Raw genomic sequence first — 24,948 nt, forward strand, 5'->3', positions numbered from 1 at the left:
CTAGTAGAAACACAACTAACTGTGTTTTCTTGACTTGGCTAGAGTGTATTCCAATTGGTGTCTTTCTCAACATAACAACAAAAACCCTGTTGGATAAATTACGTAACAATATCATCCCTGCAGCCCTGTACTTGCCTCAGCGTTCAATCACAGCATCCAGAAACTGTTAATACACAATCTGATATCTGGCATGTCTGGACTTTGTCTGCTCAATGTTTACATAGCCTTGTGTTACACAGAACGGTCACAGATTTGATCCTTTTGTGAGCTGAAACATCTCTGCTCATGTTCTCTTTAAGAAAATATATCTGTTGCAATATTAAGCAGAGCTCCAGGCAACAAATGCAAATGCAAAGTTATAGGCTCGTGTGGGAGGTAAAATTGATTCATGTGAGAGGAAAAAATGAAAGCTGAATGCATTGCTCAGACCCAGATGCAATCATTTCAACATCTCAGATCAATTTCAGTCTATGATTCCCCCTTACCCTTGTCAGTCAATTAAACTGGAATCCACTGAAGAAGCCTATCTTGAAAATATAATAATTATAATCAAAGTGAAGGATCATTATGACTGAAAACTATACAGACATTTTTTACAGTTTGCCAACTGTGAAATGAAAGAGGAAGAAAACTTTAAGCATTGGTGCAGGTGTGTTACTAGTCAGGAAGCTGGCTGTGAATTTGACTCAAAGCATTATTCTCTGAATTCCTGGTCCTGCTTTGTAAATGCAAAAATCATACCAGGATTTCCAGGTCATCCCAGAAACAGGAAAAGGGGCTATTGTTGGATCTTAAATGTAACGAATACTCTTGTGCCAGAAAGGTAAAAACATCAAGCAGTTTTTAAACATTCTCAGTAGGTGACAGAAAGGCAAAAATGTCACAATTTGTGTAAGTATCAGGATAAAATGATAACCTAATATTTTAACAACTCATTTTGGTAAGCAAAGACAAACATGTATGGGGCTTATTGAACCCCAAAATCAAATTACATGTAAAATTATACTTTGTATTATGGGATTATTAGGGTCATTTTTTTGCATTATGACATTTTCATGGCTCCTCAATGGATGTCAAAAACTACTGTGAAAGTGACACATGCACAGTCACATGTCTTTTATATATTTTTATATTTGTTTACATTTGCTTATTTACATTAGGGATATTTCCTGAAGGTTTTCCATTTTGAATTACAGCTGCATTAAACTGCCATCTCACACTACTTGACATACGCGCCCCCTCGTGGACCACTACGATCGCGTCGGAATAAACCAATCAAGATGCGTGAAAACTTAGAGCTGCTACAGACTTCCATGGTGGGAGTAGCGCGCGGTCTGCTCTATTTTTGCAGACACATTAAGTGATTTGCGTTTGTGCAAACCTATTAGAATTATCGACGGACACGACGCACAATAACATGTAAGCAAACATCTACATTACACTGTACAAAAACCAACGCGTTGGAGTGCGTGGAGCGACACTGAACAAGCGTGGATCTGTTGCCATGCTGACGAAAAACGAGATTGTACCGCTGTATCGTGAAGGATTCAAGGGCTTCGGGTTTCTGCTGTCCAAGTGTGTTGTGCTGAGCGTCAGGTGGGCGTCAGAATGATGAAGATGCGGCACCTGTAACCTGCCGAGTCTCCAGTTCCAGTCAATTAAACGGTAGGCGATTCAGAACGCTGGAAGTCGAGTGTAGAGGCAAGGGTTCTGAATCTTTTTTCGACCTACTGTGCTTCATGTTGGCTTACTGGAACATTTATGTTACAGAACTTAGTTAGACATGATGTGGCGTTGTGGTAACTGAAAGGTGATAGTTTCAACTGTAGAGAGCAATCAACTAGGTGTGTTTTTGATCAAGATGTATCTTCTGGTCACTCCAGCAGGGCTCAACCTGACGCTTTGATAAAAGCTAATAGTAGCATATAGTTATTAAATATAATTAATGTGATGCAAGTCTAAATGTTATTCCCAGTTCTGGGTAGATTACTTAGCCTACTAATTGTAGTCGGTTACTGATTTTGACCTAACTCGTTTATTACATTGATTTAAATAGGATAATCTTGTATCATATTGATATAAAAATACATAGAGAAAGAAAATATATTCCATTCTTTATCAACAACAATGTGAAGTGCATTAAAAATAACATTAAGTCAAGGTTTTCCAGACGGATTTGTGATAGAGCTGCAGGGGGTTTATTGAAAAGCACTTACTACAAAAGATGATTTTTTTGTTTTGTTTACCTGCATGTCATTTGACTATTTGACTATATACCAACATCAGTTAACATATAATTTTATTTTTATTTATTTATTATTGACTAATTTTTTTATTGACCTAACTTAAAATCCCAGGGGGTATTTCAAATTAATACATTGGGTCAAAGAGGTTTAGCTGACAAAAAAAGTTGGGGAATCCCTACAGTGCATGTAAATATGAAATTATGTGAATTTGTACATTTTAATGTGTTTGAAAGATAAAAGCCTTCCAAAGACAGTAATACATGGTTAAATGACTCTCAGAGTGTTAATTAAAAAATAATTTGTTCATCATGAGCTGATTAGATATGCAATGTTGAGAAAACATAATTTTTGGAACCTGATTAAACCTGATTAACATGAATGTGAATGTTTTTTTTTTTTTTAACAAAACGTTATTATTGAACTGGCCTCGACCTGAAAAATAGCCTTATCCTTGAACACAGTTCAACCATTCAGTTTTCACATTTTTATTAACCCTTTTTCACTTTTCTTAAAAAAGCACAAATATTGCATGTAGTCTTATAATTTACAACATTATAGTATTTAATAAGATTTATTAAATGCTGTTTATAATGTTTTACATGTGCTATGTTACTACAGGACTTTGTAGTCGCTCCTAGGTTTTTCATTTTCAACTACCCATTTATTCTAACACACAGACAGGAAACTATATGAAGCAAAGGGTCATTTGTCACAACTGTAATTATAGACAGGTGAGGGATAAGTAATAGCTATCATGAGTCTTATGAGTAGTGTCCAGTTTGGTTTTCTTGGCAGTGCACCATTAAAGTCACCATGAAATAAAAATGAACAAGTATTGTTTTTGGTTTGTTTGTTTTTTATGAAATATTGACATATCTTTTATATATGATTTACCCATACACATCTTTTTTTTTAATTTTTTATAATTCATATGCCCCTGTAAACTCAAAATAACTTCCCCTCCATCTTGCAACGACATCTTTTCTCTGATGACGTTTACTGGTGTTAGGGCGGGACAACCTGTTGACATGACATCACAGCAACAGCAAACCAAAACCATCCAATCAATTTCCAATGGACCAAATCAAGTCCCGCCCTACATTTTTCTTGTACGAGAAGCCGTTTCACTCGCATACACGTCACAATAGGGAAGAAAAGACCGTCGTAACTTCGGTTTCATACCTAATTTAAATACTTTGTATAAGGTGGTAAATGTGTGATGTGATCTATGAGTAAAATATATTTTATGTGAAAATCACCCTAGTTAATCAGTCATCAACAGTAAAATCACAGTCATATTTGGAAATGATGGAAGTAAACATTACCATATAGTATGTAGTCAGCAGATAAGTTCAGGACAAGTAACATTTTTGTCATTTTTAATATTTTGACACCTGCGTCACATGCACATGCTGACATAGTTTAAAAAAAAGAAAGAAAAAAAACGCATATATGTTACTTGTTATTCATCTGACTCCTTTATCCAAAGTAACCCAAAGTACAGTAATTACAGGGAAAGCCCCCTGGAGCAGTCTTGGGTTGGGCGCTTTCCCTCAAGGGTGCAGTGGTTAGAGGATTCATGGATCATCTGAAACAGTTTGATCCTGTGACCTCTGGGCAGACAGCCTGTATCTTTAACCACTCCACTTCCCCACCCCCGCCACATGTTGTTGTTCAGTTACTTGTTGATTTAGACATTGTGTAAAAATACACTGTCAGCACTGTATTTGTTGTAATGAGGTTGCTGGCTGTTCAGTGAATGCACTTCTATTTTGTTTTATGGTTTCTAATAAATTGCAGACATGTGAGGTGTATTTAGGTCAACAATCTGGATCCTGTCCATGAGTTCTCACTCTCTTAAGAGAATGTGTATGGACAAAGGAAGAGAAACACTATATGACATCATGCATCTGTGTTTAAACTTTGACCCCAAACCCTAACTCCTCCCTTACTCATGCTCTCTTTCTCTCTCTCTCTCTCTCTCTCTTTCTTGCAGTCAGCTATTTCACTTCATGCCCTGACATGTTGAGGAGCAAGAGGGGAGGAGATAAAGGACCAGAAAAACCGGTAAGCAGCTGGGAACCGGGGAGAATATGCGAAAGGAGGAGCAGATTTCAGTCTGGCCAGCAAAACCATAAGACCTGCGAGGAGGAAGAAAGGAGCAACAGAAAGACGTGAAGAGAGAGAATACTTATGGAGAAAACATAAGGAAAAACATGAATGGTGTTCATCAAAGGTGAGATTTTGTCTTGTTTCTCTTTCACTCACTGTCTTTCTTTCTATCAATCTTTAATTTTATTTCTTTATTGCTTAGGACAATTTAACTTGAGGGTTGGGTCAACACCTTACCTCGCTTGCATGTCCAAGCTTCTGTTTCTCTCTCAACCTTTCCTTCTCACATGTCATGGACGAGTTAAATGCCAAGCTTTCATTTAAAGGTGAAGTGTGTAATTTCTATGCTGCTGGCATCACCAAACGGAATTGCAGAAGTAATGACTGTTTTCAATCAGTAAAAGGTTCCACATTTTTGAAGGATAATGACTAAAAATAGCACCACCAGGATTGCCTATGATTTACATTACAGTATGCCAGAAGTCATTCATAAAGTATAACCCACTCAAAAATTAATTTTAAATACTGTGGTATTAAAAACATTCACAGCAACATTGGCTCAAATGTTTGACCTTTATTCATTTTTTTCTATACATGTTGACCAGTGAAGCACTTTGATGATTTTATATATAAAAGGTGCTATACAAATAAAACATATAATATTATTATGACTTGTTAAACTGGGTTAGGAGAAAGTATTTAAACATCGACAGAATTACACCCTTCTCCAGCTTTGTTTGTTTTGCATTACAGGGTTTCTGACTAGCAGCATGACTCGGACCTACAGGATTGCAAAATACAAACACACCTGCTGCCAACAGTTATCTGAGGACACTCTCTCTGACCCGCCAATCCGGAAACCTTTCAATTTGCATATAGCCCAACGTAGCCCTCTGCTCTTTCTGTGTTAACTGCGAGCATTAAAGAGATCCTAAGAGCACCTGCTTTGCTTGTTCTGTAAGGGACTATGGAAGAAGGTACATCCTCATGGTCCATCCCTATTCATCTCCAGAGGGCCAGATGAGGAGCATGTTACCCAGCTTGTTACGGGGCCGGCGATTTTACTGCCGTGAATGGGCCCTCGAGAAGCTACAAAGATGCATTGAGGCGAGAGATTCCGCCAAGGCCGCGGAGGGAGCGATCCGTGTCTCTCCAGGGGTCCTGGTGACTGGGGGCCCAGGCACGGGTAAGACGGCCCTCTGCACAGAACTGGTTTGGCCCCAGTCGGAAGCATGCAGGGCGGCAGGGTTGGCATCACGGTGTTTGGCCTGGCACTATTGCCAGCGAGAGGATGCGGGCAGTATTGAAGTGTGGAGATTTGTACTGGGGCTGGTTGAACAGCTGAAGGAAAGTCCACTTCTGGGACCAAACTATATGAAAGTCATTAGCAGTGCTGCTATTGCCGCTGTCCTGGAGCCCCTCCACTGCCAAAGAGCACCTGATGACACTTTTAAAAGGTTGGTGTATATATATCACAATTTATACATTGCAATGTCACAATATTATAAGTGGATTGCATGTTTTTTGTTTTGTTTTGTTTTAAATAGCAGGTTTCTTCTAAACTGTGTTGTATAAAAATGTGTATGAATAAACACATAAAAAAATTATTTAAATCATGGTAACACTTTACAATAAGGTGATAGAGAGGATTTTTTCGTCGACTGAGAATCCAAAGACTGTTAGTGAGTTTTTGAAATGAGCGCATGCGTAAGAACAGCCTCCCTCCTTCACAGCTTATTTCAAAGGAACGCCTCCCAAAACTCGTGCACGAGTATCGGAACACGAGTGTTTACCACTGGCATTCGCTGTGTCGTGTTAGTGGATTCATTATGTCGGACTCACCGCAGGTAACTCATAATCTGCAGTTGTTACTCCTGTCTCCTGACAAAAACATTGCATGCAGTTTATGCATTGCATTTTAAGTATATTAATATTATTACTTTCAGTGCACCTAATAAATAGTCTTTTATCAGTTAGTAAAGACAGTTTCAAGTAATATTGCAAAAATGTATAAAACAAAACATCCTCTTTAGCACCTTTAACTGCTTTAGTTAACATGAATTAAGAATGAACAATACTTCTACAGCATGTATTAATTTAAATTAATGTTAATTTCTATAATTAATGTTAATTTAACATTAGTTAATGCACTGATCTAACATGAACACCTGTATTTTTATTAACTAACATTATCAAAGATTAATAAATACTGTAACAATTGTATTGCTCATTGTTAGTTCATGTTAGTTAATAAGTTAACTAATGAAACCTTATTGTAAAGTCTTAACTAAATAATAAATAATTACAGAAATATTGTTACAAGAACCTGAAATATCATGAGAAAAATAATCACAATTTATATCAGAATGTCATAAAAAAGGGGTCTTAACCACTTTTTCTTTACTCAGAATTTCGCACATTTTTCTGTTGCTTTGCTCTGCAACAAATCACTCACTCTTCAAGATCTCTTTGAAGTCATTTCTGTCTGCCTTTAGTTCTCCAAGCATTTCATGTTTGCTCTCCAAGCATTACTCCTGTGAGAAATCCCAGATGTTTCACAGCTAAGCCTTTGGTGTACCTTACACACTCCCTCTGTATTTCACATTGTTTGTGCAAGGAAAATGACACTTCAGTGGGGCCTTTAAATGACTTAGACATTTTGTTTTGTTTCTAGTCTAGCAGAGTTTCAGGCTTCAGAACATTTTGTATTTCAACAAGGAGTTATAAGGTCAAAAAATAATCAATTAAACTTTAAATTCAAGATGTTTTGTGTAACAAGTAAATCGTCATTGAAGAAGACCCTTTGAATGTAATCTGCGCCACTTTATCTTGGTCTTTTTTTTTTAATTAGTGTGTTTTTTTTTTGTTTTTTTTTTAGTGTACAATCCTAACCAGTTATGCTTAGATAATATAAATGCCTCAAACATTGTTCTGTTGTTGAGTAAAGGTCATAAACTGTTTTTAGCACAACCCAACTGACATGTAGATTTTGATCTATTACCCCTATTGTGCTTTGCATGTAAACCGTAAATTGGAGCCATGCTGAGGGCTTATTCAGTGTGTATATGTCTCGTGTATTTGATATTTTCAAAACTCTCTCCTGACAATTTCAAAATCGTGCGTTTTTCTTACATTTTCTGGTTATTTTAATAAGCTTATGTTTTTTTTTTTGTGTTAGTTGTGAATTTAAATGCACTCAGTGGCATCTTGCTTGAACAAGGTTTCTTTTATTGTTTCCTACTATACCCTCCCACCCCCTGTATTCTCCTCCTCCCTCGTATTTTTCGTCTGGTACCCCTCAGAAAGACTCTATGTCAAAGGCAGGAAAGGGGGCTATTGTTCTGCTTTTCTGCCACATATATTTATTTATTTATTCCTCTCATCGCAATAATGATGCCTATTCACAGTTATCACAATAGCCCAGCATTCAGTGCACATGGATGACGCTATTTACAACCATCAAGGGAAAAAAAGGGGTGAAGACTGAGAATTGTGCCACTAGTTTGTGGAGTTAGTGAGGTCGCCATGCTGACAACTTTCTCTGTTCTCTCTCTTCTTTTTTCTTTCAGCGTTTGCTCTTACACTAGTTCTTTCAACTTTCCCTCGCAGATCTGACATACAGGCCCACATTCCACATTTGCCTTACACATGCTGACAAACTGCTGTGATGTTTTTCTCTGGTCCTGGCGAGAGATTGTAAGAAGAAGAGTTAATTTAGAGGTGAAATGCGAGCATCGTTCCCTGCTGTATTCAGCATGCTCTCTGATGTACATAAGCTATCATTAACACTGTCCTCAAAGTGGAGATCACATTTTTTGTATCTGGACATGAACTTTTATCATATGGAAATAATCTTTTGTCCGTTTGAATCTCTATAGATATAGTAATTAAACAGAGAAAATGTATTTAAGAGTATTATATTGAAAAGTAGATCGCTAAATGTTTTGCCTAACAAAATGGAATTGTACTTGTAACCTGTTTTAGATTAAGTTCAGATTTCTTGTGAAGATTTAGACTTGTGAAATTCTTCCATCTGAATCAATGGTAGGTTCACTGTAAATCCTATAATCTTCTTGGTTGACCATGACCACAATCCTTCCATTTTGTCCTCTCCTGAAGTAAAAAAAAATGTCACGTAACTGTTCTTTTAGGCTTGATCTCTTAACCCTTCTCTGTTTGGCAACTTTAACTAGCATGACCATTCCTGGGGTCAAGACCAGCCCATAGCCTGTCTTTGTGGACAGCATGAGTCAAGAAGTACATTTATTAGGTTGTTCAGCTCAAGCTGTGATCTCTGAGCATGTTAAAAGGGCATTAGCTCAACAAATTATATGAGCCCACATGTTGGAGATAAGGAACCGATAAACAGCATGCTTGAATGTGATTATATATTTTATGGCTGGAGTATGAGAGCGGAACTTCAATACTGATCCATTTAACCATAATAGACAGAATAAGGTGTGTTGTTTAAAATGCTTTGCTATTAAAGAAAGCAAGTGTGGATATTCATTATTATCAGAACATGTGCTTTGATTATTCTAAATAGAGCACAATGTTTCGGGTTTGGGAAGTTTATATATATAGGTAGGTTAGGGTTTATTGGAAAATTATACACACATAGTCTAAAAGTGTAGGGAGTTCAAATCAAATGAAGTCATTTGCAGTGCTTCAGTAGTGGACAGTTGCTCCTGAGCTCTTTTGCCACAATTTACTAAATTTATGCACAAACATAAACCTGTTCCAAACTCATGCCATTGATTTAGGTGTCAGGGTGCTTTAGGCTGTATGTGGATGCTCAAACTAACAAAGCACCTCAATGATTTGGGAAATCAACATAGGGGTGGTTTGTAGTTGTCTCTGCATATTAGGCTGGGATAGATGAACGTATTTTATCATATACCACATCACATGTAAGTGTTTGATTAAAAAGGCAATCACACAATGAGTGAATTGGGTCAGTGATAAGAGTAACACAGATGGGTAATTATGAGTCTGATAAAGAAGCACCTTCTCACTGTCTACTGGTATGCCCTGGAAGAAACAGGAAATCACTGAGCTTCCATAACACTGAGTCACGATGCCTCTGCAACCACACCTTAAGTCAGAAGAAGTTGCCGAAAAGGAATAAGAAAGCTTAAAAACATCCAAAGAACTCTCAGCATTATAAAGAATGTTGCATTTTATTTCAAATGTGTCACATAAGTCCATTCTATACCAAACAATGCCACATTTCAGCACTCTTGTTTCCTTCTCAGATAAGCTCTGTTTTATTTCTGAATTGACTTTCATTCATATGTGATGACATCTCTTTCCTATTTCCAGTTCTTAAAATGATTGAAGTCCTCATTTGTTCACTGTTGTTTTGAGAAATATGTCCGTCCTTGTTTCTCCTTTCTCCATTCTTCTGTTTCTTCTATCAAACTATTTCCTCCCTGCCCTATTCCTGGTCACATTTCTGTTCAAATTAAGACTTTATAACAGTGTCTTGATTCAGTTTAAAAGTCATATGTCTGTGTGGTTAAAGACGATATGATACTAGCAGTGGTCACTTGCTGTCAGTGTTCTGGCTGCGTACTATCAATTGTTTGTGCTGCTGGGTTATGCCTTTAGTTGTGTATAATATATAACTCCTTTTCGTTTTTTCTTTAGGGCAGTGTTAGAGCCCCTCATGTCCTTGACACCACCAGCTCAAAGTGTGTTTATTGTGGTGGATTCAGTGGACTCAGGGTGTTGTGGAGGTAATGGAGTTGGAGAACAGTCAATGTCAGGATCTGCGGACACTCAGAGTTCCTCTATTGCAGAGCTCCTGCTCAGATACATTCAGCTGCTGCCCCCCTGGATCTTGCTGGTCTGCTCTGCTCGCCGACAGAACAAAGCCATTTGCAAGATGTTCTCAGGTACACACTTGGATGAGTCATAAACCACTTCATGAGCACTGAAATGTGAGATAATTAGCTTTCTGTTGTGAATTGTTCATTTTAGTTAAAATTGTGCACAGGGACTTGTTCTGTCTTTAGAAATTGTGCAAGGATTATGTTCTGTCTTTAGAAACATATTTAGTGACAAATGAGTAATGTTCTCCACACTTGTATGACCACCCAAAAATTCAGAATTCCCAAACATACAACTTGACTCTTTGCTTTTTGTTCTATATTATGGTTTTGTAGTGCTTTGTTTTACTAGATGAAATGACCTGGTCTTGTGAGATGAGGGTCCCACGCACTCACTAGCTCTTAGTGGATGATATCTGAAGTATAGCATTAAGAGACTACAATATATTGTACAGTAGTTGTGTGCATATTTCAGCCTTTATAAACAAATTGGAATGCAAGGTCCTTAACCTTGGCTTGAAAAGCCTCGAGGACCGTCATGTTCTACCTCTGCCTATGAGATGAAAAGACTGGAAAGAAACTACTGTTGCTGGTCTACACAAATTGCTAAAAACATATTGCAATTATTCTGACAAATTTTGCAGTTGTTGTTGTTAGAACTGCAATATGATAAACTTTTCCTACTGCTGCTTAGATACAAAGAAAAAAAAAAGAAGACTTTGGCTCTGCTGCCAATAGTAAGAAATGCTCTTTAAGGCTGTTCACTCCGGAGTTCTCTTTAAAAACTTTTATGTGCCCCAGTGTTGTTGTTCTAAGTAACTTAGAGCAGCAAAAAAAAAAAAAAAAAAAAAATTGGAATTACACATACAGTAAAACTACTGAAACTACACCATTCATAGTTTTCACATTACATCACACCCTTATAGGATTGCCCATCTGGAGGGCAAAACAAGGCTTTCCTCCTTTGCCCGCTAGTTATTTTTACCAGGATTGTACTAGGTACTAATGTATTAAGACAGTGATATAAAAAAGACCAAATTAAGTATACCTTATTGATGATGCATACTATGTACAGGCATTTTTTTAGAAAACGCTTAGCATGTTGCATTAATATTCTGGGTTCATGTAAATAGTATGCATCATCAATAAGATGTATACTAAATTTGATCTTTTAATATCATTGTTTTAGTACATTATGGCACTTTTTATTTTTCTTCACATTAAGCATTTTAGAATGACCTGCTGTTTTTGGTGATAGAAATACTACAGCAGGTGCTGTATTTGGATCTGAAGTGTCCAAAACTTGCATTTCATTCACATATTTTTGTTTTTCTTCTTTTGAGATGGAAAATGGACAGGCCTATAATGCAGTTCTATGGATGTTTTGCCCTCCAGGTCTCCACACCAGTTATATAACTGAAAACTATGAATAATGAGACTCACATGTAGTTGAGTTTGTGTAGAATACAAACAAAACATGCTGCTGACTCTATATTTAATTGAAGCACAACTTTTTGTTGCACAAGACAATTTTAATTTTAATTTTGCAGCCCTAAAAACTCTTTTTTTTTATGTCTTGCCTCTCTACCCTGCAGGTTTTAGGAGGTTGTGTCTGGATGACTTAAGAAAGCCTGCAACTGTACGAGATGTACAGCAATATATCCTGCGGAGGCTTGACCAGGACGGGGCTTTGAGAAGACAACTTACACCAGAGACGGCTGAAATGCTTAATCTTTTGCACATCAAAAGTGGTGGCTGTTTCTTGTTTCTTGAACGAGTACTAGATGGTGTTGCACATGGTCTAGTAGGACTTCGAGAAATTAGGGACATTCCTGGCACATTGAATGGCCTTTACCTATGGCTCTGTCAGCGACTATTTCCTCGAAGGCTGTTTGTCCATATTAGGCCATTGCTGAATATCCTTTTGGCATCCCCACATCCACTAACAGCTGAGAAACTCTACATCATTGCTAGAAGCCGTGACTCCTACCTTGGGATTGGAGACTTCCAAGCACAGATGGGTCCTCTGGCATCTCTGCTTGTAGATGGCCCTGAAGGCAGTAAACTCCTCTTTCACAGCAGTTTTGCAGAATGGTTAACTGATGTCAAATACTGCACACAGAAGTTTTTGTGTTGTGTGAAGGATGGTCACCTTTCTCTGGCCATGTCCCTCTCTTTTCGAGCCAGTAGTTTGGGTACAGAGGAGACTTGCCAGCTGGCCCACCACCTCCTCAACAGTGGAGTCCATCAAGGGGAGCCAGTCCTCTTGGCACTGTGGTTGCTATGGACTGGAGTTCCATCTCTTAATGGTGCCAGAAAAGACTGTTCTTCTAATATGCCATCACCTCCTCATACACCTGTATTAGTTCAGCAAGATGTACTACAGCTCTTAATGAAAAGTGGAATTTACCCTGCAAGCTGTTCCCCTGACAATAGCTCCAGTGTTGGGGTTCACTGTGTTGGGGGAGGAGGCAGAATAGTTCGACGAGCATTACAGAGGGAAGACTCTGTGAGAGCTCTTCTTGACAGTGGCATCAGCGTGAACCGCACAGACCCATCAGATGGACGGACTTTACTAGCAGCTGCAGCCCATGCTGGACTTGAAGATGTAGCTGCATTGCTGTTATGCCGAGGAGCAGACCCTTCACTGAATGACAACCAGGGGCAGACTGCACTGACGCTTGCTGCCAGACAAGGTCATGTTGGTGTACTGAAGTTGTTGCTAGAGTGGGTGCAGAAGCAAGGAAGCAAGAATCCTGCAGCACAGCCCCTGCTGGAACATGTGGACAGTGAGGGATGGACTGCTCTTCGCTCTGCTGCATGGGGCGGCCACAAGGAAGCTGTGCGTCTACTTCTGGAAGCTGGGGCAGAGATTGATGGGTGCGATTCAGATGGCCGGACAGCCTTGCGAGCAGCAGCGTGGGGTGGACATGAGGAAATTCTGTTGACCCTCCTTAAACATGGTGCTGAAGTAGATCGTTCTGATGGTGAGGGACGTACTCCACTAATAGCTGCAGCCTACATGGGTCACAAAGAGGCAGTGGAGATCCTTTTGGATGCTGGGGCTGATTTGAATCTTGAAGATGGGGATGGACGTACTGCTCTTTCTGTTGCTGCATTGTGTGTGCCATCAGCAGCTGGAGGACGAGGGCATGGAGAGGTTGTAAATCTTCTGTTGGAGCGCGGTGCTGATCCGGAACATAAGGACAGAGATGGAATGACCCCTTTACTACTAGCCTCTTACGAAGGCCATGAGGAAGTAGTTGAACTCCTCCTGGAAGCTGGAGCTGATGTAGATGAAAGTTCTGGAGCACATCCCTCTGCTGTCACTCCTCTTCTTGCGGCTGCAGCTATGGGACATGCTGGCACAGTTAATCGTATGCTGTTTTGGGGGGCAGCAGTGGATGGCATTGATGGAGAAGGCCGCACCGCTCTCTGCTTGGCTGCAGCAAAGGGTAGCATCGAAGTTGTAAGAGCACTGCTGGACAGGGGTTTGGATGAGAATCATAAAGATGACCTGGGCTGGACTCCACTGCATGCTGCAGCTTGTGAAGGTCACAAAAGTGTGTGTGCAATATTGACAGAGCGAGGTAGCATGGCACGTGTGGGTGAGCTTGATGTGGAGGGTCGGAGCCCTCTAATTCTGGCAGCACAAGAAGGACACTGCAGTACAGTCAGGCTGCTTCTAGACCGAAAGTCACCCATTGATCATCGTGCATATGATGGACACTCTGCACTCAGTGCAGCTGCTCTGCAGGGACATCGGGAGATTGTGGAGTTATTGATGCGTAGAGGGGCTGATACTGATGTCCGTGATGCTGAAGGAAGACCTCTTCTTTATTTGCTGGTCCTGGAGGACCGTTTAGACATGGCCACCCTACTTATAGAAAAAGGTGGTGTCCCTCTTGAGTCAAAAGATGCAGAAGGGCGAACTGCACTCCATGTAGCAGCTTGGCGAGGAGACCTGGAAGGTATTGAACTGTTGCTGAAATATGGAGCTGACCCAAATGCAAGAGATCTTGATGGTCGGCCTCCTTTGCACTCTGTGGCATGGAGAGGTCATGCAGCTGCTGGCAGGCTGCTCCTTAGGGCTAAAGGTATCAATGTAAACCTGGCTTGCAAACAGCAGGGTGCCACAGCGCTTAGCATTGCTGCTCAGGAAGGGCATACTGAAATTGTGGCCATGCTTTTAGAAAAAGGTGCAGAACCAGACAATGTGGACCGTTACGGTCGCAGCCCAGTAAAGGTAGCAGGAAAACAAGGTCATTTCACGATTGTGCGACTTCTGGAGAGCTATGGTGCAAAGCCCTTTTCAGGTCTCATACCGTTTTCACCCAGTGGTGCTCCCAACACCTCTTACCTTTCAGCCATAGTCAAGACCCGTGCGTCCCTTTGTTCAGGAGAGCTCAGTGTTGATGGAATGCCAGCCACATCTTCTCCATCCTCAACCTCAGTTTCTGCCTCCTGTTCCCCAGCTTCGACTGCAGAGCGTTTCCACTCCATACCTGCCTCACAGACTTCCTCCTCCACTTGCCACTCCCAGACCACAGTACAGACTGTGCCTGCGGACAGTCTAAATTTCATCCAGCAGATACAACAACATTCACTTCCTCGTTCCCGCAGTCGGCCATCCACCTTGCCTCTTCCTGGCTCCAATCCTACCAGTCTTCAGGGCAGAGCATCTAGGCATAATCAAAAGGCTGTACCTAAGAGCAGTCCCACACATGAACAGTGCACCTTCACTGAACTGCCTGACTCAGACAAACCCTTAAAAGGGCTTGGATTATTGGGGGATGGTAACTACCTCTTAAAACCTAAAACTCCTTACATCATAGAGGATGTGATGGAGAAGAGCCACAAACAAGCTGCAGTTGATCTAAAGTGGAACTCCGTTATGGCTTCCTTAGGGGTGATGCCAAACCAAGAGGGCCCAATAAAACAAACAAAAAATAGGGAAAGCCCCCCTTTAGGGTATCCACCTTTTCTCCTCCAATCCCATGCAGAAAAAAATGACTGGGGGGGAATTCAGAAGACATCCATGTCTCCAATCATTGACCTTTCAGCTATTTCCCCACATAGTGCCTTACCTAATGAGTCTGTGTTTAACATGACAACTACTGACCCCCAGCTGAATCTCAAACAGGCAATTAAGCTGCAGTTTGAAGGGCCAACCAGTGCACTTTACAAGCGGGAAACCCCTCTCTGAGGTGAGGCATTAAGTTTCTCACTGACAATAGCATTACATCTGTCTTGTAGTGAACCACACTGTCTTTGAGCTACAGTCTTTATGATTGTGACTTGGAATGTCTGGAATTCTAATGACAACTTTGTCTGTTGTAGGCAAACCTGGACATTTAGGAGTTCAAGGAAGTGAGGGTTGTGTGGGTAATCACTGCACTGTGTGTGGGAGATGTTAAGAGTAGAGGAGGATGGCAGATGAGAGAGTTATAACACAACTGACCTCCACCTTTCTATAACCCACTGACCCCAAAGCACAAAAGAAGAGGGAAAGACATACAGTAGGGAGCCTAGAGGAACCTTAATTCAAAGGCTCAAGCTGTGTACATTCCAGAGATTTTCCTCCTTATGGCGTCACAATGGAGAGCAGCTGGCACTCCCTCATACTCCGTCACACAATTACAGGAAAATATATTTACATTCAGAGAGACACTTATGGATATTTCCTCTGCTGGTGTTGTGCATTTACAAAAGTTGACATATGTGCCCCAGGGATTTTTGTGCACATTATAACTCTGCATGAATGACAACTTTTCATAGACTGAACAGCTATTCGTTTTTCATCTTCATACACACTCATTGTGCTCAGAAGTGCCACCTTCATTTTATGTTGGTCAAAAGAATGTGGTCAAAATTTGAAGGCATCTACATTCAAAATATTAATTGTGGGTTATTTTCTGTACATTGCTTAGACTCTCTGGTTAACACCCAGGCTTGGACTTGCTGGGACAAAAAGGGCTTTTCAAAGGGCTTTTCTGTTGCTTAGTGGCTTTGTATGCTAGACCAAGTCATTTGCGAAGTTTGTGTCCTTTAAAGATGTTTCAGGACATAGATGTGTTACTACATATTTAACTTGAGTTTTTAATTTACAAGAACTGTCATTATTGTCACCAGTAAACCAGTTGACCTATCAGCAAGGCAAATTAATATTTTAAAGCTTCATTCCAATTGAATTGTATAGAGAGATGGGGAAAAGAAAGTGAGAAGTTATTGTTCTAAAAGCAGACAGAGGTAGTTAGGGAAGAAGATATAAGTGATCTAGTATACATGCTCATAAGAGGATGACTAGATTTGAATGGAAGGTCATAAAAACCTTATAGGAGGTCTGACAGGAAGAGAGAGTGATGTGAATTTTACACTTTGCCATAGGTAATTTATAATGTTTATACTGTTTTGTATGTTAAAATTTATTAAGATGCACTAATTAAAACAATGTATATGATTTTGTGTCTGTGTGCAAATTTGTATGGGAAAGAAACAAGCAAACCTGACACCCTTTGGTTTGCATGCAGCAGATCAATTAGCATTTCTGTCCCTCACATTTATATAGTACTCATATAGACAGTAAAAAGTGCTAGTTTGTATAGTTTACTTGACCATATGGAATTACCATTTTTGCACTGTTACGATTTCATTGGTTCTATTGCGTTATTACAGAAATCATAAGAGCTTAATAGTATAGTTCACCCCAAAATATTCATTCACCCTCATGTCTTTGGAAAACGGTATGGTTTTCTTTCTAACATGAAACACACAAGGAAATATTTAGAGTTTGTTTTTTTGTATTGCACTGTAGCACTGTAATGTACAGAAATGACTCTGAATACAAGAGAGAATGAATGAGCTTTGAAAGTTTGTGGAAGGAAAAATGTTTAGTTTATAACTCAACACGAATATTAATGTGGACATGGACATTCATGTTCAATAGAGGAAAAGAAAAAGAATTCAGATGTTTTCTGCCATTTTGAGTTGGTGTGTAGCCCATATTTCTCCCATGCTCTAAATGCGAAAAGTTACACATTCTTCAATGAGCTTTTCCTTATTTGTACATCTTCAGTAATGTTTAACACTTGTTTCTTCTATCTCTCTGACACACACATCTCTCCCTGTGAGGGGTATTTTTTATTGCCCCTCTAAAGTTTACTTGCTACTTCCATAAATCCCCTCAAAGCAAACAACTGTAGCTGTGTGTGCAACAAGAAAAATGCCACTCTTTTGGCATTTTGCCTATTGCACATGCAGCAACAAATACTGCTCATACTGTAATATACACACAATAGCCATAGGATTCAGCAAAAATAGCCACCCATATTCAAGAAACTGTTACACAAGCACACACTGCTATTATTATTTTTTAATTCTTACATGGATAGACAAATGGTAAATTTCATTAAGACATGCACAACACAAAAACAGTGACAAACTCTTCCTCTACTTTGTCTTCTAGAGAAAAGCTCCATATTAATAATTATCCATAAGTACATTATTATAGGTTGCATGAGGATCTCAAATATGCAGCTGCACACTGAGACTTGTGGTAAAACTGTTACTGTTACAACAAGCTAGGCCTCATAAACTCAATATCAAAAGGTTTGCTATGTCATTATCATTCTCTTTGAGACATTTTAATTTCTCAGACTACTGAACATTTTAAAGCATGTCATTTCCATTTTGAAAGTTATCTGTGTTCTTTCTTTTTTTTAATTCCAAGACATAACTTTACCCTATGTGGGCTGATGTGGTTTAGGGTTGGTAGACAAAATGCAAACTCAGGCATTCCTCTATAATGAAGGACAACTTGCACCCAGTTCTTTTATAGGTGTAATTTTTTTTTCTTTTAGACACCGCAGGATACATTTTTATTTGAGACGTTTTAAGGGCCATCTAACATTCCTTTTTTAAATGCCTTATTCATTGCAACCATTATATGGGATCTCTCAGACGAGATGGTGGTGCAAAACTTTTTTTTCTATTATTCCTGTTACAGTAAGTCATAATAAAACACACTAGACTAGAATAGAATAAAATCGATTATATCTCTAAAAAAGAAATAAAACAAAAAATCTGAAAACTTACTATTAAAATATTTATTGTTCAAAAAAAATATAACTTCTTACAACAATTCTAGAATGGAGCAAGTGGAACAGGTTCCGCTTTCTGGGAAGTTCATCTACCCATGTTTTCTCACAATTTCACATCCCACTCTCTTAAAAATAAACAGATTATCTGCTATGAAAGTGTGTCTTAAACCACTGTTGAAGGTCATTCATTGCACATGAAAAGGGATGTGTGATGAGAACCTTAGTTAAATTAATTCCGGCTTCAGTCACACACAAAGACAAGGCTCTGCTTCCTGACAAGGAGACACCACATCCTCTGAGAGCATAAACAAGGGAGAGGAAAACATTTCTACTGAATAACAAACCATTTTTAGGGCACCGGAAGGATATCATGAAACATATTTCTATTTTTTTTTTTTTTTTTTCTGCATGAAATGAGTTGACAACTGTCTGCATGCTTATGTAGACCCTCCTAGTAAAGTAAACAGTTGTCATTTTGATTAGAGTATAGTCATCCTGCTCTTTGTGAAGAAGCCAAAAGAATGTGTTAAGCCTAAATTCAAACTGTAAAGATGTATCAGACTGGGTGTGTTTGTTAGTCAACATGCCCTTCAAAAGGCTTTCATTCATTCATCAAGTCATTATAGAACTCCGAGGATTCTTGAACTAGTAGGAAAAACATTCATAATTATTTTAAACATTCCAGTGGTTCTGGCTCACTTTTTAAGATTTCAGAGTCTTACCAAGAATATTTCACATTCAGTAGTTACATTCCTGTTGCTATTCTAAGTGTAAGCAGATTAATAGTGAACAGAAATGCTCAAACAGAAAGCTTCTTTAATGTTATATTTTAAGAACAGTAAAAGACACTAAACTATATGTAAATGTATATATTTTAGAAAGCATAAAATGTATAAATTTGATCAGGAGACTTGTCCATTATATGCATGTATTATGAATGGTTTCATTTACTTAAGCAGTTTTATTTTTAATTCCATTCTTCATTCATGAAAGATCCCAAAGCATTAAAAATGCATTAACACACTCTAAAAAATGCTGGGTTGTTTCAACCCAAGTTTGGGTCAAAAATGGACAAACCCAACAATTGGATTAAATTTTTTTATGCATTTTTTTAACCCAACGGTTGGGTTTGTCCATATTTGACCCAAATTTGGGTTGAAACAACCCAGCATTTTTTAGAGTGCATATTCATGTATCTTTACTGCCTCCTGCTGGTAAGGTTCCAGGTTGTCAATAGTATATACCTGTATAATTATCACAAAGTCATGTACTGTATTGTTAAAGAAATCGCAATAGAAGCAACCAGGGATTCAATGTCAATGCACAAACACAGGAAAATCTACATTTCTACGTGCAAAGGTCAGTCAACCTACTGCATTCTATCTGAGTTTTCAATTAAAAAAGTAAATAAAATATTTCCATGCCCTTTTGTGACAAAATGTGTGAAGTGTTTTGTGAAGCTATTACCCAGGTGTCAGCAAACATTTTTAACATCATGTATATATAAAGAAATACACATCACCTCCATCCCAACAAAATATCCCACAAAATAATACTCTGGTCAAAAACTGGTCACAAGTAAGTATGCATACTGAACTATCAAATGGGTCATGCAGCACAGTACACATGTACAGCTTCATTGCAACTAAGAGTGTTAGCTTTCCCATAGAGCTTGCTATAGGACAGGATGTATGACTAGGATTGCATTAAAAGGTTAATTGGTATGTATGGGATTTCAACGTTTTTTTCAACAATAAACAACTAACTTGTATTCATCTCTACTGTTATTGCTTATTGTAGGTTGTCAACCCTTGCTATATACCATGCAATATGATATTGCACTGGCAGCAAATAGTAAATTAAATATATATTGCCAAATACTCATCACATTCAGTGACTTCTTTCTTTTGAATCTTGAGCTTTGTGGTAACTATTCATTTGTACTGATAAATTTTAATGCAGTGGTGCATGCTATCTGACACAACCAGGAGATCATGGGGTAAAAGTGCCAGTCCACGAGGGCTGCTCAGTCCATCAGAAACAATCACTCGTCCTGCCCCATCAGAAGGATAAAGCAGCACTCTATGTTTTTCTCCCCAGTCTGCCACCAACACAGCCCCATCCTTATCAATGCAGAGGCCCCAGGGACAGGAGAGTACGGGACCTAAGCTGGAACAAACACCCAGGATTCGTAGGGTGTCCCATGCTGGTCCTAATATCTTCACACAAGGCTCCTGCCCCATTTCACTGCCTCGCTCAGACACTGCAACCAGACCAGAGTGCAGGCATGCTGCAACCAGATAAGGCCTGTGGAAACCAGTCACCACAGTGCGTTCCAATCTGGAACCGGTTTTAGGTTCAAGTTTCAGTGCAGTAAGAGTACCCTTTCGTATATCTGCAACTAGGAATTCATCTCTTTGGGTGACTGTCACTCCCCTCGGTGCTTCCAACTCATCTCGAGGCACTCCTGCAATGTAGGGTCCCCCTCCAAATGTTTGAAGGAGACGCCCATGCCGACTAAGGATCAGGAGAGCCCTCTCAGCTGCACAGCTCAGAGCAATCAGACCCTTGGCATTAACGGCCACATCAAAGTAATTGCGGCAGCGTCGCGAAGAGCCTCCTAAGTCGCTACTTGGTGAAGTCACTTGTTGTAGGACGTTGCCATGGGCATCAGTTACCTGGACACGAGCATTCCCACAATCCACAAGGAACAGTTGACCTTGCGGTGTCGCGTGGACACCACTGGGCAGCGTGAGATCAGCACGTCCTGAGCCTTGTTTACCAAACTGCCGGACAAGGCGCACCTCCTCTGGTGCCAATGATTCCTCATCCTCCTCTAACACTCGGAGGGCTGGCTCACTCTTCTCTCCCCGCAGTCTGTTCTCATTTAGAGAATTCTGCCGTCCGGTAAGGAGGTTCATTCTTTTCTGAGATGAGTTATCGATAACAGACATAGAAAGCGAACGAGACACTCTACTGGAGCAAGTAGGATGTTGTTGGGTGTTCTTTTGAGAGAAGTTACCATGACTGGGACAGGATTTAGTCCGTGACACCTCGCTTCTTTTTTGGAAGGTGGAGCTTGAGGACATATGAGTCTTAGAACCAGTCCATATGCTTGATTGCTGTGTTCTGGTTTCACTGAGGGGTCTGTTACAGTAGGAAAGGTCAGCAGCTGATCTGGAGAGGCGAGCAGTAGGACGCAAGGAGTTGGAGAAATCTCGTGGGGAGCTGACAATGAAAGTGTACCCAGAATCTACACTGTCTGCAGGGGATGGTGCACGGTTTTGTGGGTGGTCATCTGAGGATGCACTTAATTGGGAGCAAGACCTGCCACGATAGAAGTGGTTGTTGCTGCCTTGACTAGAGATTATCTCTCTGGGGCTTTGTGGTGATGAGTGTGTGCCATACCGTGATGTTTCTATTGATGATCCAGTCCTTCTGGCATGATTTTTATGGTCAAACTGATTCAAGAACCAGCCACCTTGTTCTTGGTGACCTTGCTCTGGAGACGGAGACAGATCTTTTTGCCTTCTTGCTCTCTGTGAAGCAAATTGTGTGATTGGTTCATTTTGTATACAAGCAAAATCCTCACCCTCTAACTCACCATGACTAAGTGATGGCACAGCTAAAAAGAGCTCATCTCCTTTGCATTCAGATGAAGGTGATTCACACTCATCCTCCTGTGATGAATCATGTTCACATGGGACCTGTTTAGGGGACCTGTGACGCAGTTGTGGGGACTGGCGTTTTACTTCTTCTCCTGATTCATCATCACTTCGGGCTGACAAACGGAGCTTCCGGACAACCCTCAAGTTCCCACAACTAGTTGATGAGTGCCTTGGATTAGGCCCAGGAGATAGGACTTGGTTCTGCCCAGGACTTGTTCCGTCAGGTGTGCTCTGGCCTCCTCCACTAACATGAGCCCCACTGCGTGCTTCAGTGGCATGGAGGGAACACATTTGCCCCTGCTGCCCACAGCCTCCAACAGGAAGCTGAACATTGTGATCTTGCACTTTGATCTCACCAAAGGTTACAGCGTTTGGTTGGGCACTTGGTTTAAAAGATACACGTTTGAGTGTAAGTGAGACTTCCCAAGGCTGGATCAGTTCTGTAACACCCCTAAGAAGCTGGTCCCGCTTCAGATCCCCCTCTCGATCTTTACTACCATCACCACCACAACTTTTTCTTATTAACTCTCGAAGTTTAATGACTTTATATAATCGCTGGTCCACTAATCTTTGTCCAACCCTTATGGCTGCTCCATTCTCCCTCTGCACCTGTTCCAGTCTGCGCTGTAGATCCCGGTGATCCTGTTCTACCCTTTCCAGTAGACGGTGCTCTTCCCTTTGTGCTCCAAGTAGTGCACGCTCCACACCTCGACCTACTGTCTGCGCTTCAGTCACTTGTTGCTCCCGTAGTCGCCTGAGGTCTGTTTCACATTTTGCCAAATCACATAGGGCCTGGGTAGCCCAGCATGGTAAGGAAAACGAAGATCCTACAGAAGTAGGCTTTGTGTTCTCATGACCTTCTATGTCTGACTGTGCTGATGGGCTTAGAGGAGGCTGTGGAGATGTACTAGGGGATGTCTTATTGCTCAGTGGAGAGCCAGCGGACATCTTTGCAGAGAATTTGTAGAAGCTATTTGCAGAGTAACTTGTAGACTTGTATCAAGGCCTATTTTTGACCTGTTAAGAGAGGTACAGAAAAAGAGGGATTAATACTAAAGACATCAAAAAAATTAGCTTCATTGCACTAAATTGTATTTAATATTAAAGCAATTATCATAAAAAAGATTATTATGGTAATCACATTAATTTAATTTCAATTTAATTATGTAACAATTGTCTACGGAATTCATCAAACGATCCTATCTCAGGTGAAAGAATCAATCTTATTTTTTTGGATATTAATTTGATCAATTGTACTGTAAAACAGGTTGCACATCAACACTCAAATTTTACAAACACACAAATTAGCAGATAATTTTAAAACTTTTAAGGAAGGAATGTGCTGATACACGTTCAATGTGATACTCAATTATTACCTCAACTATTACCTCAATTATTGCAAACAAAAGGCCTTAGGAGAAAAAGTTTTCATCTTACCCTTTTTAAATGTTATATCTAAGATGTTTCTTGGCGATAAAAAACAACACTCAGCCCATTGTTTCAGGCTGTTGTACTGACTGAAAGTAGGAAACCTTAAGCAGCTTACTTTGGTAATTTGATATGGTTTGCTGTCTTGCAGAACAGTTGCTGAACACATTGGAAACGAGACCAGAGAACAAAGAATGCACATTTTGTTTGTCTTCTCTGACTGTCTTTATATTATCAATGGATCAGCTATTATGGAAAATTTAGATGATTATGCTACTGATTTTTTATTTGCAGTTTATTATTATTATTTCTACTTATTACTTTGCCTATTTAAGAATTGCAAAGAAAACATTTCTTTCCCACTGACTGTACTGGTGTGTATGTGATAAAAAATAATAATAAAAATAAATTAAATAAAAACTTTGACCTTGACTGACAGATGGAAAGCTGAGAAACTCTGACAGAACTGAGGAATTGAGGGAACCAAGGGATGGCTAGAGAGACTGCTGGAAAACACACAGAGAAAGTGTGGCAGACAGAAAAATGCAAGCAAAGGAGAGGGAGAGACAGATAGAAGAAAGAGAGTCAGAATATTTCTAGCACTGAGGAGATAATTAGCATTTCAAATTCAGGGAGGCAGGCAGTGAACGAAAGAGGACAGCATATATGTGGGAGGCAAAAGACAGACTAAAACGAAAAGAAAAAAAAAATGTCATCACAAAACTGAGAAGTGCACTTGCTCTCCATTTCTCACTTGTATTCTCACTCTGCAGTCTTCTTTCTCAGATCTTCAGGCCCAGTGTGACATCAGGCACAACGCTCTAATACTTAATTCATGATGAGGTACAAAGTAGTCGAGTCCAAAGTGTGCATGTGTAGTGGAAGGAAGAGATATTGCAAGTAAAGAAAATTAGGTTATTATCAGAGGACATGAATTTTCATGCTGTGAATACACCGTTTGATAGCAGCATGTACTTGAGATGCATTTTAAGCATAATGCAGTTGCTCTAAGAATAATAATACATCTTACACACTATAAGTGGGATAAATGGGAATCTACAATGAACTAAAGAAAGTTTAACAACAAAATTTCCTCCTGTGTAATCTAGTACAATATTTTTCCCCCTCACACTTCACATTCATGTATTCATACAATTTGAGACAGAACCTACTTTGTGTAATGCTATTTTAATGGCACTTTTCCTGATTGGTTCTGTTCGAGAGACAGTGCTATAAAACAGAGGAGGGATATAGATGTCAGCAAGAATGCCAAGCAGAAAAATATCTAGAATAATGACATAAGGGACTGTTCACTGTCACCCTATTTGCCAAATCAGCAAAGTTGCCTCTGTGTGTAGTTTTGTATAAAAAAGGCCTAAAGTCTGACAAACAAAAGCTAAAGCTTTTTAAGCACTGGTGATATTCAAGTGATTTTTACATTTTATTTTTACTATTTGGGTGAAGATGTATAAATCTTTGAAAAAAGAGAAGTTGACTAAGGTTGCCACAGTCAAGGTAAATTAATGTAATGTAATGTAATTTTGTATGCTAATTTAGAAAACTG

At 39.6% G+C, this 24,948-nt stretch overlaps 1 protein-coding gene and 1 long non-coding RNA gene across 2 annotated transcripts; one reads left to right on the forward strand and one right to left on the reverse strand.

Annotated features, from left to right (window-relative positions):
• Positions 1-1,332: 1,332 nt before the first annotated feature.
• Positions 1,333-16,620, forward strand: ankrd50l (ankyrin repeat domain 50-like). The gene is made up of 6 exons (XM_067410490.1): positions 1,333-1,665; positions 4,243-4,482; positions 5,112-5,815; positions 10,008-10,255; positions 11,785-15,396; positions 15,530-16,620. The coding sequence occupies exons 3-5, from the start codon at positions 5,346-5,348 to the stop codon at positions 15,393-15,395; spliced, it is 4,329 nt and encodes a 1,442-aa protein (XP_067266591.1). The 5' UTR covers positions 1,333-1,665; positions 4,243-4,482; positions 5,112-5,345; the 3' UTR covers position 15,396; positions 15,530-16,620.
• A 5,602-nt stretch (positions 16,621-22,222) lies between these two features.
• Positions 22,223-24,716, reverse strand: LOC137036464 (uncharacterized). The gene is made up of 3 exons (XR_010897202.1): positions 24,557-24,716; positions 24,139-24,211; positions 22,223-22,973 (listed from the first exon to the last, which is right to left on the reverse strand). It is a non-coding gene; the product is annotated as an uncharacterized lncRNA (long non-coding RNA).
• Between the last annotated feature and the right edge of the window lie 232 nt (positions 24,717-24,948).

This window comes from Chanodichthys erythropterus, chromosome 14, assembly GCF_024489055.1.
Source record: "Chanodichthys erythropterus isolate Z2021 chromosome 14, ASM2448905v1, whole genome shotgun sequence".
In the NCBI taxonomy this organism is placed as follows: domain Eukaryota; kingdom Metazoa; phylum Chordata; class Actinopteri; order Cypriniformes; family Xenocyprididae; genus Chanodichthys; species Chanodichthys erythropterus.

Bases quoted from the DNA above. Each gene is read 5' to 3' on its own strand.
- ankrd50l (XM_067410490.1), top strand. From the start codon at position 5,346: ATGGTCCATCCCTATTCATCTCCAGAGGGCCAGATGAGGAGCATGTTA. The intron at 5,816-10,007 runs GTTGGTGTATAT...TTTTTTCTTTAG, and splicing joins CCTGATGACACTTTTAAAAG to GGCAGTGTTAGAGCCCCTCA. The intron at 10,256-11,784 runs GTACACACTTGG...TCTACCCTGCAG, and splicing joins CATTTGCAAGATGTTCTCAG to GTTTTAGGAGGTTGTGTCTG.